Raw genomic sequence first — 20,384 nt, 5'->3', positions numbered from 1 at the left:
TTGACACTGTGGGAGTTTCAACTTGCTTTCTGTTCCTCAGCACTGTGACTGCAAAGAAGACACAAGCAGCGCAGGCAAATGCCTCCCCAGGCATTGCCATGCTGCACTTAACCTGGATAGTCCTGGAGCTGATTAGATTTTGCAGAGAGTTCTAGAGTGCCCCTTTGCTCACAAGGGTCCTCATGGAAAAGGAGCCAGCCATGAAGGCCTCCTCAAGTCTGAGGCCAATTTTGGAGACTGGCATTGTATCACGTCACCATAGCATCTCACACACCACATGATGTCAGCAAGTGAATTGCAAACTCTAGGCATAAGGTACCAATCTTGAATTGTACTGAAACAGAGGCATACAGATCCAAAGATTAACCACCAAGTTTTGCAAAGAGTAGCTTGTCTCCTCTATGTCAGTATCCAGTGCTTATAAAAATAGGCACAGATCTCCACTCAAAAAGGTCAAAGAGAATCACTCAATTATTTGAATTCCCTTTGAATAAGGGAATTCCTTATGAATCAGTGCAGGTGTGATTAGAAAGAGAGAGGGGATAGGAAGAAAAGGGCCAAAAAAACCCAGAGGGTAATGAAAACTTAGCTCATAGCCTGAACCAGTATTGCAGCATGCTTCCGAGAAATACGTGCAAAAAACACATCTGGGCAGCAGAGGAGTTTTTATGGTGATGAGCAGATAATTTTTTAATTGCTTCCTCCTGTTCACAGAAAAAAGGCTTTGTAAGTACACAGGATACATCCCTGATATCTCCTCCTTTTGGGAACAGTGCTTGGGACACTCTGTTTCTCATTCATTCACACGAATTAAGTCAAAATGGCAACATTTGTGGTTATCAAGTAGAGGATTATTGTTTTGTTCAGCGCTAACCTCCAAAGGAACAGCAAAAGTAATTTCAAGAAAGGATAAATTCTTTTTTTCTTTGTCCTCTTCTAGAGCTGGAATTGGGAGAATTTTTAAAAGCTATTTCTATTTCCTAGTGTGCTGTGACTTTAGGTCCTGTAAGAACAGTGTGCCCACTGGAGCTATGCCATTACAAGGGTATGTGGTCAGTTTGGAGTATTTCTGTAAAAGGACAGAATGATTTGATGAATTTTCAGTGTTTGTTTTGACTCAAATTCTTCATAAATTTGAGTTAGAAAAGTCAGAGAGAAGGAGTTAGCTGGGGCACTTTATATCAACATCTGGTATCTTAACTAGCATCAAAAACTGACTACAAAGAAGATGAAAGCTCACAGTAGCGAAGGACCAATCTGGGGTAACCTCTGAATGCAGACTCCGAAATGGAGGAGATAAACAAGGCAATTCCTCATTTTGCTGAAGTCCAGACACACTTGCTGATAGAAGGAAAAGAACAGCAGTATATTAGAGTTCTATGCAGTACCTGCACACATATGTCTGGCTGTGTACAGGTTCCCACCAGCTTAACCTCTTAATACCACCTGTCTGACTTGCAAAAGGATTCTGGGATCATGCAAAATCTGTTACAGAGGGCTTGGGAGTGGCAGTGATTTCAGGGTATGTGCCGGTGAATATGGGGATACCACTCATGCCATGATGATTTTCTGCCTTTTCTTTTATAAACCTTTCATGTATCCTCAGTGCTCTTAACATCCATACTTGTAATTCCTTAAATCTGATAATTTAACATAGTCCTGGTATTCTGTTAGGCCAGAACATCCTAAAGGCCTGCAACTGGAGTCCAGAAAGCCCTACGCTATCTTGAGGAATAAAGGTCCTCTCTAAAATACATCCTGTAAACTAGGTTTAAGCCCATCCCAGGAAGAAATTCTTCAGGAAGGGAATATCACGCTATTCATTCAAGCCTCTTATTAGGGCATCTTTACTGGAAATGCTGATTTGCAAAGTTTATAAAATTGTATACACAATCTGTTGGGAGTGTACGTTTCAGCATGCTACATCTTGGTGAAGTGTTGCACCATAAAAATCCTTATTAAATAACGAGATAAAAACCCCTTTATCCCTAACAGCATCTGCCCCTCAATTTTAAGATAAAAAAAAAGAACGCATCACCATCACAGCTCAGGAAAGAAGACAGAAGTGACATTTACTCCTGGACTGTATGTGTGAAAAAAATGAAACTGCTTTTGCAACTGCTGGTTGCCAGTAAATTATGGACATAGCAGCATAGCATTTCCATTGCACATCCTAGTAGTGTCCAGAATTCAAAGTAAGAACTTCTAATAAAAGTTTAAACTGATAATGAGCATTGTGTAGTATATTTAGTTGTGCTTAGCAGAGTATAGCTCTAAGGCCAAGTAGTTTCCATGTGAGGGAAAAAAATCTGCTGAAATTCAAGTCCACTCTTGTCCAGTGAGATGCTTGTATTCCATTGCAAAATCTCCAAATGGGACTCATTAAGCAAAGCCGTCTGATGTTCCTGATTCCTACCATTTCACTTGTGCAGTTCCAGTGCTTTGGACACTTCAAGGTGGATCGTGAGACACCATAAGCAGGCCTGGGAACATGAAAAAATTCAGTTATTAAGAACTATTTATGCAGAAATACCATTTCCTACCTAGAATCCTGCCATAGGAATCCCAAGGTCCTTGTGTTTTCTGGACTGTTATCATGGCAAACCAGGCATCCTTGGCACAGAAAGTAAAACAGAAAGTAAGAATAAGTTAAGTTATTTGGGACTTTCCTCATAAATTAGAAAGCAGCAAGACTGTATTTTTCTTAAAAGCTTTATTTACATATGCTGAACACAGCCAGGAAGCAACTCTGTATCATGTTGAACCACTACTGAGCAAAAGAAGGCAGAAAAACAGCAGAAAAGTGCAGTGGAAGGCCCTGACATGTACCAATGTACAAATTTGATATTTGAGTACATATGCATCACAGTTCCATATGCATCTAATGATGAGCAAGCAACTGATGTGAGTTTTGTACCATTCTAGTGTTTTTAGTTCCAAGTGTGAGCCTGAACCACCAAACCTGCAAGGAGCTCCTGTGGCGTGCAGTGGGTTGCCCAGCTTTGATACTGACGTGTTCAAGCAAAGTAAAGCGTTCCTCTAATAGATGAAGCCTGTTAGCATAGCAGGCACTGGATATATCAGCACTGAAGCAAGTTAAAAACACAGTCTCAGCGGGCTTTCAGTAGTTTACAAAGGAGCGAATAGTTCTGAGGACATTAATGGCAATTAAGTGTCTCCTAATATAACAGTTTTAACACTCAGGAGTTCTGCTTTAGGATATTACTGTTCAATTCAAAGCTCAGTGACCACTGTCCAGTGGTCAAACTTCTCCTGGTCTGTTCTAGACACCCGTTTTACAATGGCAGAGAAAGGAACTGCATGAGACCACACAACCATTTCTTCCCCTATTTCAGAGGATTTTTATGACTTTCAGATACAATTTTTATCATAGTATTATTATATGCTGGGAAAATCCATCAATTTTTCTGTTTATCACTGTGGCTTATCCAATGGCCTAATTCACTGTGAGAACTGGGTCTCTAGTCCCTTGTCTGGCTCTGACCTTGAATGACTTTGGGTAAGAAAATTTTTGTTTCTCAGCTTGCTTTTATTCATTGGGAAGATACTAATGTTGAATTTTTTTTTCCCTCATGGCTTTAAAGGAACTATCACCTATGAATTCTTCTGGTGTATGGGAGAGAAAGACCAAGAAACCCAATTATGGCAGGCTTCTTCCTTAGAGGCAGAGAGATTCACCCACTCCAAAACTTCATAAACCTAACTAAAATCTTTCTTTCTCATTCTGCCTGTGGAATAGCAGCATGTGGGTTTGAGAAACAGTATTGTTCAAAACCAGGATAGTATAGGTTATTATCACGATAATGCTAAGAAAATAATATTTTCTACTGGTGGCCATGACCTTGTAAAGGACATTCAAATTCTGTTATGTAGCTCTTTGCACATACAGACAGAGTTGCCACATCCTAATTACTAGTCATTTTACATTTGCAGTATTTGCTGTATTTGCAGAAGAGAAAATCAGCAAAATTCCCATTGAAGGATATAATGCAGGTGCTGCATATAATGCTGCACGTGCAGGCATATTCTAGCATTATTCCAAAAGCACCAAAGCTTTTATCTATACTGTGTCTTGGGTATAGATACAGGCCTTAAGGCAAGAAAACAGGAAGTAATAACAGGATTACAGTTTTAATTTTGGACTTTAAGTCTACAAAGATGGAGAATATGCCACGGAAGAGGCACCATGTGTACTCAAGGGATATCCATCTGAGAAACATTTAATAGAGGAAAGTTTATTGAACTGATTTACCTAAAATGCCGAGAAACAAGATTATTAGATCAAGGACTTCCAAGATTAAGCACAGAGTCTTCCAGGTCCCACTGAAATACCTGGCATGCAGTCTGTATTTTATAAGATGCATGGGAAGAAGCTCCTGTGGAAGGTCACTCTTGTGTAACAAGATAAAACCGAGCACAGTCAACACAGCATTGTAGTGCTCAGAGGGAGGAAAGTTATCTTCAGGAGGAGCCACAGTCTCTCACAGAAATGAAATATCTCTAGCCAGCCAAGTTACTAGCTTGCAAACAAGCTGGGAGAAACAGTTGCCATTTGCATTTAAAATTGTTGGTGACAAAATAAAGCAGAAAAACACATCCTACTAACTGCTCTAGTCTGTGTACTGTTGCTGTGAAAGGCTGGCAGGATAGGTACAGTTTTGTCACCAGAACTAGACTGGTGACAAACACTCCTGAGACATGCTTTCATAGTTTGGTAGTGAGTATTATGAAGCTGCAAAGTGCTCCTCAGGTTCTTGTCATCTGTGGTGTACTTCTTGCAACCTTTTTGCATGGTCATTGACTGTCTTTCTGTTTTCATAAGCAGTGAAGTCATTGGCTCCCATCAAAATGGTCCTCAAAATTATCCTCTACACCTTATAGAATTCACAGGTATTGCTTGCTGCCACTGGAAATGCCCACAACCAACTGGAATTTTAGACTTTTAGATCCAAGCTATCTTTTCAGTAGGCACTGTTTATGAAACTGCACATAACTAAAGGAAAGCTGGAAGTGAACCAGTTGCTCAGAAACCAGGAACACCTTTGTACCAGGAACAAAGAGTGCACATGCATGTACTGTGTCAAGCAGAGGCTGTATAATGCAACCAGCATGGGAGTGAGGTGGTGCCAGGAACAAGGTTGGCACTTCCTCCTTTCAACACCTTCTGGTTCACTCCTACCTTTCTGAGCACCTCGATACTTAAGCTGCCCTGCTGTGGACCCTCACGGCCTTTGAAACAGACTGAGAAGACTTTTCACCAACATAAATGTTTAAGAATTTTGCATCTGAGGCAAACATATGGGAGCTGTGGTGTAAGACAATGGAGAAGATAGAGGTGTTGGATTGGGAAAGGGAAAAGATGAAGGAATGCCATGAGCACAGTAGATGGAAAACTTTGAGAAAACGAAAGCAGGTGGGAGAAGGTAAAAAAGATGGTGCTATTATCATGAATGGAATCTAGGGAAAGGCCAGGAAGTCACAGTAAGAAAGGCAAAAAGAAAATGCATGAAATATATGCCCTGTGCATTTGAACCAGGGAAGGAACATGGCTCTGTTGCAGATCTCTCACTCGTTTCAAGACTGGCCCACTTCCGTGAAGGGGTAGGAAGACAACAATGACAGGATGAAAAGTCCTTGGGGTGTGGACAGACCAAGACACTTGTCTGGAGTACAGGGTCTTGAGGAGAAGCCATATGAGAAGTGGCTGAGGTCCCTTGATCTGTTCAGCCTGGAGGAGACTGAGGGGAGACCTCGCTGCAGTCTACAACTTCCTCGTGAGGGGAAGAGGAGGGGCAGACACTGATCTATTATCTATGATGAGCAGTGCCAAGAGCCGAAGGCACAGCATGAAGTTGTGTCAGGGGAGGTTTAGGCTGGACATTAAAAAGAGGTTCTTAACCCAGAGGGTGGTTGGGCACTGGAATGGGCTCTCCAAGGAAGTGATCACAACACCAAGCCAGAAAGAGTTCAAGAAGCATTCAAATACGCTCTCTGGCACATGTTGTCATTCATGGGGCTAGTCCTATGCAGGGCCAGGAGTTTGATTTCATGATCTTTTTGAGTCCCTTCTAGTTCAAGTCAAGCTATTCTGTGCTTCTGCGAGTGGGACAACACATGGCACACTGTGGGCATCCTTTCCACAGAGCTGGAGTTTAACTGAAGGACACTTCTGGCAGTCCTCTGAAGGCCAGACAAAAGCAGAACCTGGAAAAAACAAAACAAAAAAACCCAAAAAACCAAACCAAAACAAAAACCACAAAACCCCCCACAAAACAAAACAAACAAACAAACAAACAAAAAAAAAAACCCAAGAAAAAAACCCAAACCACGAAAGAAAGACTCCAGCCTTGTGGCTGGAGTCGCAGCTCCCCAAATCTGGCAGAATGAGTAACGCGATCAGTGACAGAACGCCGGCTCAGGGCACGCAGTTCTCTGCCGCTCTTTCTCCGCTCCTTTTACATGAAAAAAGCTGATTAATGCGTGTCCTTTGGGTCAGGCCGGTGCTGGGTTCCGTTACCTCGACCGCCTCCTTGCCCCGGGCGGAGCCCGCCCTGGCCCGGCAGCCCGTGCGGGAGGGCCGCCGCCCTGTCGGGGAGTTTCCTCTTCCTCCAGCAGCGCGGCCGGGGCGGGAGGAGGAAGGGGAAGGGGCAGGGGCCGGGGCCGGGAAGGCTCCAGCGCGGCCGCCGCCGTCGCTGGTGCGGCAGGGGCGGAGCGGCGCGGGAGGCGGCGCCAGCGGCCGGCGGGGCCCGGAGTCACCGTGTCACGGCGCCCGGGAAGCCGTTGCCGCCGGATCCGCCCCCCGCAGGGCGAGCGAGGAGGCAGGAGGAGGAGGAGAAGGAGGAGGAGGGAGGCCGGCTCCTCGCCGCCTCTAGTGTTTTCGCCCCCTTCCCGGCCCAGCCCCGGCCCCTCTCCTCTCGCAGCGGGGCGGCGGCGGGGGGCGAGGCCGCAGCGGCGCCCGAGCTGCCCGCGGGAGCCCCGAGACAGGCCTGGGCCACCGTCTCTGGACTAGGATGTCCCGACATGAAGGTGAGCGGCGCGGGGCGCCCAGGCCGCTCCTGGCGGCGGCGGTGGGGCCCGGCCCGGCGGCCTTGGGGGCCGATCATCATCATGGCGCCGCCGGGAGCGGGGCCCGGGGCCCGGCGGCGGAAGGAAGGAGAGGCCCGGGCGGGCGGGCCGCGCTCTGCAGTGTCATAGCGGGGGAGGCCGGTACGGCCCGTTCGCCGCGCGGCCTCCGCCGGGCGGGGCCGGGCCGCAGGTACGGCCGGTGGGGGGGTCGAGCCGCCCCGCTCCTCCGCCCGAAGGACGGGCGGAGCGAGGTGCGGCGTCCCCGGCGGGCCCGGCCGCCGTGGGTGGGCGGTGGCGCGGGGCGGCCCTGCCGACGTGTCGGCCGCGGCCGGTCCCGCCGGGCTCCCCGCTCCAGGGCCCCCCTGGGTGCCAGAGAAGCGGGGCCCGGGGCAGAAGTGTGCGGGCAGTTTGCCTGGCCCTGACGAGGGGTGGGTTGTGTTCCGGCGGCCCCGTGGTCTGCCCGTTTTCCCTCGGTTTTGCCTTGCGGCCGAGAAGGCCGGTGCTAGTGTAGTAGTGGCATGTTTGAGGCCGCCGGAGAAACGTGTTCTCTGTGTGCTGCTTGCCTCTGGTCCCGTTGTGTTTACCGCCGTGCAGGAGTTCAGTGGATAGTTAGTCAGAAGGAGCAGGGTGGAGGGAGAGATGAAAGCTAAGAAAGGAATTTCTGCAGGAAAAAGATGGGAGTATGAAACCAGGAGAGAAAGTTGCTCGGCTTTTCCGTGCTTGTTTACCAGTGGGTAAAGTGTTTGAACTAGTATTTTATAAAACCAAGGCTTGTCGTCTGAAAAGATAACTTTCTGCCATGTTACGAACATGATACAGTATTGCCTTAATTTTCTCTTCTCTAATTTATAATTTCTACATTTTATCTAATCTTAAAACATTTTCACAGAAACATTATAGGAGAATTCGATATTTGTGGCTCATACTACTGGCTTCTAGTTGGTGGCTTGATTTTAGGCAGGGCTTTTGGTGTATGTTGCAGTATTTTGCAGACTTCTTGTTTGTGCAAGTACGTGTGCATCTTTATCAAAGAACTGTCTTCCCTGAATCAACTAACTTTTTTTGGTTGTTTACTTGTTAAAGCTTACTAAGACTGCTGCTTTTTCTCCCCTTCCTCCCCCTGCCTTCATGTTTTCCCAGGAGGGTGGAGATAGACTTTTTTTAGTAAAAGATGCAGTTTTTAACTGAAATTAAATGATTGATCACAAAGTTGCTATTGGTGGTGGTGTAGTAGGATTATGCAGTCTGCAAGTATCTGCTCTTATGCATGTATCCATAATACTCTCTTTAACATACAGTAGTGGAATACAGGCTTTTCTGACTTGAACAGGTTAAAATTATGCGAGTTTTATCATAGTTATAAGTGATATCATATGTTGTTCTTTAGTGATTTTCAGTGATAACTGCATGATTTTCAGTGATAACTGCATGGACTATTATAAGAAGCAGTGATATGTGTGAAAAAGACATTCCATCCCTTTCTTTTTGTTAAAATAGAATTTGAAACTAGGTTTTCTTGTGTGTTTCTTATGGGGACTATAGCATGAATTTTCCTTTCAGTTGTAAAGTGTTTGTGGCAGGGAAAATTACATTTCCTGTCTTTGATATTTGTTGGTGTTTGTAAAAGAGTGACTGTGTATGAAATTTGGCTTAATAGTCTCTTTCCAAAGCAGATTCTTTTAGACACACCTAGTTAGGAAAAAAAGAGATAATTCCCTAATTAATTACCTAATTGGTCAGCGAGTGTGAGTTTTGAATCCTGGACGTGGACTTCTCAGGTGTGTGTGTGAACAAACAACGCATTCCTGAAACCATGAGAACACTGTGAGATTTCAAATGACATCTACCACTGTATCCTTGTGATTTTTTTTTTTTTAAAAGCTAGTCTGTCTCTTAATTTCTCAGTGATTCTCCTCTTACTTCACACTTCAGGTATGTTCTTTAAGGCAACTTTAGTTACAGGAATAGAATAACACATATTAGTGTGGGAGGGATGGCTTCCCAGCTTTATGGAGAAGAGGTTTGGGGGCTTGATTTTGGTAGAACTCTGGAAATCCACAGAAATTATATACTCAAAAAGAAAGGTGATTCTTGCTTCAGAACTGTGCAAGGTTATTCACAGCTGACAGTTTTTGATCCAGTATGACTAGTCTGGAGATGGCTGTCTTGGAAGAGTATGGGGAAAAGCAAGTTTTAATCATGTTTATGTTAATTTCTTTCTCTTTTTTTAAAATGGTCCGTACACAAAGTTACAAACAAGATTTATTGATATTTCTTGGCAGAATCGGGATGCTGTACCAGTTTGATGGTGGAAACATAAGTATTTGAGTGTGTAAATGCTGGAGAAGTTAGAATTCTAAAAGCTTGGGACTTAAGTAGGCTGTAAAGCATCTGAGGGAGATTTACTTTCCATTGGGCTTTCTTGACTGCCTCTTTGAGATAATAATCTTTACAAAACATTTGTTTGGGGTATTTTGGTTATTTGGCTTTGTTGTTGCTTTTTAAAAAGTGAGATTTTGTTATCCTTTACAAAAAGTTTCACCACAGCCTGCCTTTTCACTGTGCTCTCATTTCGCATATGAGGTCCAGACTTCTGTTCCTCCCAAATCCAGGAAAATGGACACCAACTAGAATTTGAGTTGGTGTTGCTTCTTTTAATGTGTTTATTCAGTGTTCAAGAGACTTCCTTGGTAATACTGTCAGGAGTTAAGTACTTAGCTCTCGGCATTGCTAGGCTCTTCTAATTTTTCAAAACCATTTTTGTTCTGTGATTTGGTGCTAAGAGGCTAGCCTTTGGTTTTGTAGAATGACACCTGAGGTCATTCCCTGGTCTTGGTATTCATATTGTTCCCCTTTATAGGAGCAATATGCTGTGTTTCTCTGGGTTAACCCCTCTGCGGGGGAATAGGTGATGGTGTAATATTTGGCAGCCTACAAGGAACAGGTAGGTAATTTTGTTTTTTTACACTGTGGAAAATTTATGAAGAGATATTTTGCTTCTTGCAGGTTCTGTCTTTTTGTGAACATGTGGCAGTGATTCTCTTATTTGGCAGTAGACACCACCCAGGACAGCAGAAAAATCGCGAATTGCGACTTCCAACAATATCATTACAGGACCATTTTTGCAACTTGTTTTATGGAACTAGGTCGCAGCAGCATTAACTGGCCTGGGTTCAAATTCCCTACAGCTGGCATCTCCAGAGGGCTCCCAGTTCCATATCACCTGCATCACTTTGTTCTCCATCTCTCATGCTCTTTGCCTCACTCCCAGACCCAATTCCATCCTGTTCTGCTTCTTCTCACTAAAGGAGGTAGTCTTTAAGCTTCAAGGGGCTATCAGCAATGCAGGTTCTGGGTTTTTTTGCAGGTTCCCATTTGTCAGTACTTCTTACAAAATCAGCAGGTAATCCTAGTCCCAAGTGAAGTAAATTGTGAATGGATGGTGGTAACACAGTAGGGAGGGAGAACAGTGACTGTCAGGAACCACGTGGCCTTTCTGAATATTCTTCTCTGGCTTTGAGATCTTTTTAGGGCAGGGAGCCAGTGTTTCTGTTCTCCTTTTCTTTGTATACATAAATGTGTTGCTTAGAGATATCAAAATCAAGTGCTTATTTGTATTGGAAGAGTAAATAAGTAAATTTTTTTAAGGAAATGCATGTAACTTCATTTTTGAAATTCAAGAAATTTAAATATATACCAACCACATGAAAACCATTAGTACAAGGGTAATGTTAGTTCCAGTCCTCTGGCTATACAGTGAAAAGATTGGGAGTCTGGGTTGATGATGTTTTCTGTAAGGTTGCAATATAAAACATAAAACTTAATCTGAAACAAACTTTTTGAAAATATTAATAGCAAGAGAAATTTCTGCCCTTTGTAGTGATGCAATCACTGTGTCATACTTGAACTGCAGAAGAATACTACAAACTCCAGTGCTCAACCAGTTGGTACATAACTTAATACTTCATATGGTGTCGGTTAGAAAGGTGCCACACAAAATGCAGAATTAATATATTTTTGCATGTAAAACTTCTAATTCACTTAACAAGACTACATCTTTTTCATACAAAGTACCCAAGGTACAGTGTTGGTGAAGAGTAGCGTGTAGTAATGAAATGTGCCTCAGTCAGACTAGTTACAACTTGCTGCCTTCCAGTGCTTACTTTGCTTGCATCTCCTCCAAACAAGGAGTTTGCTGTATTTCACAATACAGAATAAGCATAAATTCTTTCATATGTTGCTGCCATTGTGATCTCTTTTGTAGAACATAAGTCTAGATTAAGTTGTGCATATAACATAAAACGGTTAGATTTTTTTGAATTTGCAGTAATATTTGAGTCTTTCGAAGCATTTTCTGACTGCATATGCAAAGTGTTTCATACTCTTGTTCGTTTTACTCTGTGGAAGCATATTAATGCATCTAATTACAGATGTAGTGCAGTATCTGAAAATGAGTTAGTGTGACAATTTGACTAGCAAGAGCCCTGTTTAGGCACAAAAATGTTAACATTAAATGTAAACGGCTGCAAATGTGATTGGAAATATTTGAACACAGTAATTTGCTTTGTTATTAAACTTATTTGATTACAATAGAAAAGTGAATCATCATTTAATGATAAAAAGAACTGGAAACAGAATTCATATTTTAACTGGTAAGATACTTACTGGCTTTATGGAAGCTACGTTTTAATAAAAGGGTTCTTTCTCTGGTTTAGGAAGCTGTGTGAACCAAGCTGCTGCTGTTGCTGCAGAGTCTGAACAAGGTCCTCCAAAAATGTTTGTAAAGGGAGCTTTTTCTCTCAGGTCTTTATAAAAAATAATTGCACCATCATGAGAAAAGGGAGAAAAAGATCAGATATAAATTACTGATGTTGAAAGGCTGATAGTCTATATCTTAAGCAGGAAAACTGGAACAGAACTGTGATACTTTTAGCAGTATTGGGTGGGGGTGAAGAGAGAAAACAAGTGGTAAAAAAGCTCTCTTTCATATGTTGATTTGAACACGAAGGGATTCGGGGGAAATTTATAGAGCTGTGAAAATTGCTTGAGTGGTACTAGACAAATAAAATTCATACATGTTAAATAAAAAGAAGAAAGCTTTTCAAATACTTTTGCATGTTTACATTACTGATAACATTTGAGGGAGAGTTGTTTGTGTTCATTGTTGTGTCTTTATTGTTAGATTACTTCCGTTATTGTTAAATAGGAAACCAAATCAGTGACTAGTACAAAAAGTGTAAATACTTTTAAGAAGCTGCTGGACACAGCAGTATATCTGAAGAATTTTGCTCAGGAATTGGGATGTACCAGAGACAGATTGCAGAGACACCAATAATTCAACCTTGTTTGGGTATCTTTATTTTGTGCACAGCTGCATATTATCTACTCCACACTGCCCTGCATTCTTTAGGGTGTGCAGGATGGTTCTCTATGTTAGAGCACTGCTCAGTCTTTGGGAGTGTACAGCAGATGAGCAGATACAGATATTATAGAAAGAAAGGATGGCCAAGGTGTTGACAGCAGAGCTTTGTTGTGGAAAGCTGGATCAGCTGTCCTGTCCTCTGTTGCAGTTCATGTGAACTGCTAGGCGAGTTACTTTGTCAAGAATTCATGGGTAATTGTTAGCTGTTTGTTCCTTATGAAGACCTGGTTTGGGATTTTGGGATCTGAGCATTCACACCTGCAGCTGTATTAACTCAGCAGTGAGCTTTGAAAGAGCACTTAGCTGTAGAAAATCAAGAATTCTTAAAAACCCATCATTTAGCATCTCAGATTGCGTGACTGAGTTCAGCAGACTTAGAGTTTTATTCTTTACATGCCGTGTTTTCCCTCTGTTTCAAGAGAAGAGAGATCTTGCTTAGAAGTTGTTGTTGAAGTTAATTCATTGATGTTTGGGCTGCGCTGAAATGCTGTAGTTAAAATGCTTACAGAGAGAAGGCAGTGAGAAAATTCATAGTGAGTGCAAATTTCTTTGAACTCTGTGATAACTGAGGGCTCATGCTCACCAAGGAGGACGAAACAAACAGGGGCTCTCTCCTGTTGGTTTACTGAACATTGTACACACTGGTGGACTGAGTAAGGTGGCATTTTTTAAGAAAGGAATATAATTATGTTAGATGACATCTGATGGGTTCTGACCATAGATTGATACTTTGGATACATATATTCTAATGTGGGTAACATAGTGAACTTTCATGATTTTTGTTCCTGGAATCATTTGGGGTAAATCCTCCACATGCAATGTGTTCTTCCCCTTTACAGGATTTACAACAGATAAGCAAATTTGGTAGCTGTAGGTTCTGAAAGTGGAGACATAATGGAGAAGGGTATACAAAATTTCAACTATAGGCAGAAGTGTTGCTCACTCATACAGAAACAGCATTATTAAGGCAGATCAGAAAACTCAAGCAGAGTGCTGTTAGTGACTCAAGAGGTAAGGGTGTGTGAGGGGCAATTATTGTATGGACAGAAATTGAAAAGGTGTTTGCCTCAGAAAGGCTGATAGAGAATTTGAAAGAAAGATATCACTGCATAAAAAATAATCTGTGGTCTCCCTTTTCAAATACAGGAAGAAATTCCATTAATTCAAGGGAAGGAATAAAATTGAACTGCTTTTTCGTACACTGTGTGATGAGATTATGGAGACTATTTATTGATTGTTCTTGAAGCTACCTCACATCCAGATTTAACAGTTAAAGCTTTGGATTTATATCTTAAACTTTCTGCTCTATGTATTTTAACGACTTCTGATTCAAATTTAGTTGTCAGGGATCTTAAATCTTACCTCTCTTTCCTTTAAGCATCACTTGAGTGTCTGATTGAACTTTCTCCAATAATTTTCTGTATATCTATACCTAATTGTTACCCACATTTTTTTCTCAGTGTAGCATTTTGACACAGTAAAGTAAGCATTTGGAATTCAGTGTGAGGCATAGAGACAAGCTCATTAGTTTCACTGTTTCAGAAAATATGTATAAACCCAACGTTTCAGTTCAGATTTACTTGAAAAGTTTTGTGTGGCTTGGTGCTGTTTACTAAGTTTAGAAGTGAGATCTGTGCCAAGTAAAAATTGTGAGGCAGCATCGCAGAAGCCTTGGAGTTGTGTATCAGAGGTGTGTGCAGGTAATGGCTTATTTCTACCACTTGAAGTTACTTGTCATAGTTTGGAACTAATTTTTAAGTATGACTGGAAGTCACTAGAGCCTCTTACACATTACAAAGAAATTACTCTGCCCCACCTGCCAGGTTTGTTCTGAGAATGTAGTTTGATTAAGTTGATAGGGGGAGGATGAATGGATTCACTTGATGAAATTTTTATTTTCTTTCGTTTTTAATGTTTAAATATTTGTAAAAAATTTTAGGTATAGTCTATGATTTGCTTTTTGTGAGTCTTCCTTTTTATTGCTCATTTGTCACTCTGAAGTGAATTTCATGTTTGTGTTAGTTCTTTCTATTGTGATTGCTTTATTTGGAGCTTCTAGGAGATTGTCTCTAAAAGTCACCCCATTCTCAGTTGGAGACCTGGTTACAACTTTTTTGTTGCAATAAACTTGGAACCTGGACATAAGAGACAGTTATGTTTCTCCCATGTCCACATGGGATATCAGGTGTAGATTTTATCTTGCCAACAGGCAGTAGGCAGTCGGCAAAGTTTCTTACAGGTAGAAATTAGTGGTCTTGTACTCTGTTGCTGTGAGTTTTATACATGTAAATACATTCTTCCAAATTTTTTACGCATTGGGACATTTCACTAGTATATATTGTTGGCAGCTTTCGCTTCATATTATGCCCCCACATTACTTAAAATTTGTCTTTAATTTCTCATTTTTATCAAAATACTGTTGATCCTATTCTGCATATGATTTGTATCATCCCACTGTCAAAACTGACAAAAATACAGAGGAAGAAAAATATTAATTTAAAAAATGTTTTTAAAAAAATGTGCTGGAAAAGTAAGATGAAACAACAAAGTTCTAAAAAAAAATATAACTGCATTTCTTTTTCTTACCTCAGGTCAGATTGGTCTTTCCCCCTTCTGCCACTTCCTGGTGCCAGATTCTTTTTGGGAGGCAATGTTTCTTGTCTTGACTGACAAGAGGTGCTGTCTCTGGTAGGATAAATTATCTTTGCTTTCTTTCTTTTTGCCTTTGATCTCTTATCCTTTACCCTCTTATTTTGTTGTCACTATTCTTTCTTCCCCTTGTTGTGCTCTCCCTCTCCTACTTTCGTCCTTTGAGGAGTGCTCTGGGGTGGGATTTTCAACAACCCCTCGGGAAGCTGTAGACTCTGTTGAGTGCAAGTAGAGTAGAAATTTAATGCCTGCCTCTGTAAGCCTCTTTGAAAAGCAAAGCTCTGGTGTTTCTTGGTGCACAACTTGTCCTCACTTATTTCAGGAAAAAAGCTGTTTCTGGAAAGGTTTTAGGCAGCAGATACAGAGATGGATTTGTGTTTTGGTTTTGTTGGTTGGCTGATGTGATGAGGTGCCTTTAGTAGTGAAACCTTTACTAGGTTATGACTGATGTATTCTTTAATTATTTCTTGGGCAGAGTCATTGTTTATAAAACTCTTCAGTAACAGTTGATTCCTAGTGTAAATGCTATTTACTGTTAGCTCATCGATACTAAAGCAGCCATTATTCTTGACTGACAGTGATTTCTAACGGCTCCTTCTATGTGACTGCATTTACTGTAAAAATTAGAAAGGATGAAGTGAAATCTATGTATAAACAGTGTAGAAATCAGCATAAATTAATGTGACAGATAAAAATATCAATATTCATCTTAGGGTTATAATTTTAAACAAATTTCCAGACCAGCTTTCAGACCAACAGAGTTGCTTTCTGGATGCTTGATGGTATGGGAGGAACTTCATGGCAGCTTCTAGAAATAAACACCTGGGTGTGTGCCTAGAACAACATTAGAATAACTTAGCAGATGAATAGCGGCGCCCTGGAGGTGCCTGGTTGGAGAGCGGTGCTGTGAGCTGTTCAACAGGCGATACTCTGGGCACTTGATAGGTATCTCAAGTATCCTAGTGCCGGCAGCAATAGATCATACATGATTTTCAAGGTCACAAATGCATTAGTATGTAGTCATGTAAGGACCTCCTGTGTGATCATCAATAACTTCTGTCTTTGTCTCCAAATAAATGATTCTGGTTAGAATTGACATTCAGTTTTGCTGGAAAAATATTTTTGCATGTTTACCTCTGTGTGTGTATTAGCTGTGCATGCTCAGAAATTGCTGTTCACCTGGAATGAATTTTAACTGCTGTGAGTTTTGATTATAAACCCTTGTCTGAAAGAAAGTTGGACTTTCTTTAATGATAGAATGAAAAAGGCTTCTCTGTGGCTTCTCTCTCTTCTATCTGATGGCTCAGGATACCATCACATCTCTTCTACTCAACATAGCAAATGTTTGAATTATTGCATATTTGCATGTGCTTTTAATGTAGGCAGGAATGCTGAGATGGTGTGGTGTTTAGTGTACAGCTGTTATGTGTATTTCATCATGCAGGCTGAGGTGTGGGTTATCTCTGCAAGTGGAAGGTCTCTGTAGTGAGAAGCAGCTTACAATCCACCAATGAAGTGAGAGCAACAGTACTGGAACGAAGGTCACGTCTGGACTGACATAATTATGCCTCTGCAGCTTCCAAAGTTTCCTCTGTCTTTACTTCCTGAGAGTAAATAAGGCCACTAACTTCACCCTGTGAATTATTGCTAGTATACTTTTCACACATCTAAAGTAGACTCTTTGAAAATAGTTGTGGAAAAGGAGGTAAGTTTGGGAAAGTGATTTCAGGGATAACCTTGAAGAAAGACATCTAAGCTTCACAAAACTGTAGAGAATTTAGAACTTTCTATGTAATGACTAAGCTTTTTTCAGTCTAGATGTGCATAAGGTAGCTCAGATTATTTTAATTCCATTCCTGTTTCCTGATATAATTTATACTGTTCTGGTAAGATGAAGGTGTCAGTAAAGTATAGTTTGATCTCTGACTCTGCAGGATGAAAGTCAGTTATTTCTGCTGTTAACCATGACCTGTTGATTATATTAATCAGATACCTTGCAGGTTTAAGAAGATGGAGTAGAAGCTGCATAATGTCTTGACTTAGGAGTAGGTCAGACACATTTTCCAGCTCTCTTCTCCCTTGGTTATCTTCAGTTTTAGAAAATTCCAAAGCTGAATAAAAGCCTATTTGCCATCCTGAATTCAGAAAGAATGGATACTGTGGTCTGCAGGTGTCTTTTCCAAGCTTGTTTGCCATAAGGCCTGTGAAATGCCAGGCAGGACCTGACAACCTACAGTGTTCCTTATTCTGAAAGATGTTTGTGACGAGCAGAGAAAACAGCTTGAGATTTTGCTGTAGAAGAAAGGCTTTTTAAATGAAGATGCACAAGTAAAGATTGATTAGAATATAAACTTGTCTTTATAGTGTAGATAATTGAATAATTAACTGTTATTGGTCAAATTTGTACTGGCAGAGATTGCTACTGATAATGTGGTGCTGCAGATTGCTGTCTGAAGTTTATATAGAAGCAGAGAATCTACAAGATACAAACTTTCAATTTTAACTCATGTCACATTAAAAAAGGTATGAATTGAGGATATTAATAAGTTTTGGGTTATCTCATAGTTTGTTAGAATATTATCCAGCCCTTAAGTATTGGAGCCAGTTACTGTGAGGTATCATTCTTATTGTGCCTCAAAGCTCAGTTAATGTTAACAGGGAATTAAAGAAAAATTACCAGAAAGTGAAGGAATGGATTGTTGGGAATTGCATACCAGAGTACATTTATTTAGCCAAGACTGAACAACTTCAAGAGGATAGTTGAATGAGGTGCAGGACTCCAGGCTCAAACCTTTAGAAGTACTGTGATGTATCTCTTCAGGGGAAGTATTTCAGGTCATCTGCTCACGAACCCTCTTGTCATGCTTGCATTAAATTTTGCGTTGAGCTTCTTCCAAACCTATTATTCCTTCTTTCTAAATGTCCTACTTCCAAAATTACCACTTTCCAAGAAAGCAGACACTTTCTTAGTTTGTGCAATAGGGCATGGCATTAAATGTCCCTAATCAGTAAGATGGCATTGCCTGCATGTTCTTTCACAGTATTGAGTGTTTGGAGATCTTGGTAGTGTATAGCAAATCCTAAAGTCCACACTGTAGTTTGTTCTAGTTAATTGAAAAACTCTAGAGAAGCTGCTGGACTCAGGAATATCTCAGAAATTAGAAACTGCAAAGAATATCTGATAGCCTTCAGGATTGAGCAAGCCTTAGAATTAAAGAAGATGAAAGAAGTTGTGTGTAAATAATTGGGTCCTTTAGTTTTCCTCTTGCAATAATTTTAGGCATCCTGTGTTTGTGCACAAGAAAAATGGACTCACTATTAACTATACTGTAGGTTCTAAGTTACAACATTTGGGTCTGTTACTGTACTGCAAAATGCTTGCAAATCAAAAAACCCTTACAAACCTCTTAGCTGTAAAATATATTTTGTGTACGGCCTTTCAGGTGCATTGGTATACCTCTTTCATCTTGAAAAAATATTTAGTTCTGACAGAGCCATTAGCTTTGTGAAGGTAAGAAGTGCTGAGTTACTGCTGACTTTGACTGCTCTGCTTAAATGTGTGTCAGTGAAGTAAGGTAGCTGCCAACTCTAGCACACGCAGAAGAACTTGAAAGGAAAGTAGCTAAGGTTTACTGTCTTGTGATAGCTGGTGTGTTGCAACAGTAGAGAGCTCAGAAAATAACAGCTTGAAGCTGTACCAGGACTGTAGACATCCTGTTCAGCTGAAGGTGTCTCTTCTCTTCATCCATGCATCCCTGTGACATCACATGGAGAACTGTAAGGGAAATTGAAGAGATATCAGCCCTTCATACCCAACCTTAGTTTACAGTTATGTGTAGACTAGGAGACTTGCTATATTTGTGGTTGCATGTTGGACACATTGAACTTTAGAATCCAGCACAGTGTCCAGTCTTAAAAACCAGTGTACATGTTTAAAGAAGGTATTAATTGCAGAAGATACAAGTTTGAGGATGAGTGATTTTGCTTATCAACATTTGAGAACTTGAAGAAGCTCAACTGTTAAGTTGGTGAAAACCACCTTTCTGTGTGGAATTCAAGCAGTGTCCAGTGGACAGTGGAGAACAGAGCTTAGTCTGTTAGTCTGAAAATGTAAAGGAAAACCTTCTGCTTCCAAGAGGCAGATATTGAGATATGTCGAAGGAAGGGGACCAGGACACCAGATGGTTCTTCACAGGTCCAATTTATTGAAGAAAGCATCAAACACTTATACAGCAAATAATAAGCTTATGAATATTCTGTAAGCCAAGCAATCTATTGGTTAAACTATACCATCGACTCTTCCTCATTCCTTTGGGCCTACGTTCTCTGCTTCTCACGTCTCGCTGTCCGTTTCTCTATCATACTCCGCTAGGCCCAAGGACACGTTATCTTTGCAGGTGCAAGATTTGGAATTAGCCACGGCTTTGTACTTTTCCAGTCTCTAGTCAACTAAAATCCCAACAGAGATAAAACAGTTAAAATACCTCTCATATGTCCCAACTTCCCCTGCTTCATTATCTAGGTTTTCCTCACTAGTATCTTTGTATTGTTGGTTTTTTCCTAATAGATTGTTTAAAAGCTTTTCATTGGAGATCTGTCAGATTTGTTTATTACACTTAATTTTTTTACCCTTAAAATACTGTTTCATGCATTTTGTAGCTGTAGCATGACAGCTGAGCCTATAGTAAGTAGTGAGACATAAAGGGTGTTTGACCATTCCTCTCCTTTTTTCTTAAATTGTGAGGTGAGATATGTTTTATCTGTTTTGATAAAATGCTGTATTATTGACACCTGGATTATTTTGTGGTTCAGCAAATAAAGTAAAACATCTGAGTCTTGTTTAAGAAGATGAGCTAATTACATTAAAAATACTTAAATACAGAAGACTTTTGAGCTGTGGTCTACAAATTAGTGATGAATTTTAGTGTTTAGTGACAGACCGGAAGCTCTTTAGAAAAATTATGTGACATATTGTTTTCAAATAGAGTTGTTAGTAAATTATTCTTAAAAGTAAGCTGGATACATATAAGATGATCAAGACTATCAGGGAAGCATTCCAGAACATAATACTTTGATTGTGTTTGCTTCTTTATGCATGTACAGTTTAACGTGACAAGAAAAATGAAACTATAGGTAATAGAGCTCAGTGAAACTTTTCCTCATGGGAAGAACAAGGGGAAAGGTAAAGCATTTGTTATGGCTGACAAACGGTTGTGTTGCCAATACA

General features: G+C 40.9%; 1 protein-coding gene across 1 annotated transcript in view; it reads left to right on the top strand.

Moving 5' to 3' along the window:
- Positions 1 to 6,497: 6,497 nt before the first annotated feature.
- The window catches only part of LOC132086929 (E3 ubiquitin-protein ligase KCMF1-like), a 45,569-nt gene continuing 31,682 nt past the window's right edge, over positions 6,498 to 20,384 (top strand). Inside the window, 1 exon segment of the mRNA XM_059492897.1 lies at positions 6,498 to 7,047. Within this exon segment, the coding sequence (XP_059348880.1) occupies positions 6,498 to 7,047 (550 nt within the window).

The sequence above is a fragment of the Ammospiza nelsoni genome, chromosome Z (genome assembly GCF_027579445.1).
Source record: "Ammospiza nelsoni isolate bAmmNel1 chromosome Z, bAmmNel1.pri, whole genome shotgun sequence".
NCBI lineage: Eukaryota > Metazoa > Chordata > Aves > Passeriformes > Passerellidae > Ammospiza > Ammospiza nelsoni.
This window is presented reverse-complemented; position numbering and strand designations above follow the sequence as displayed.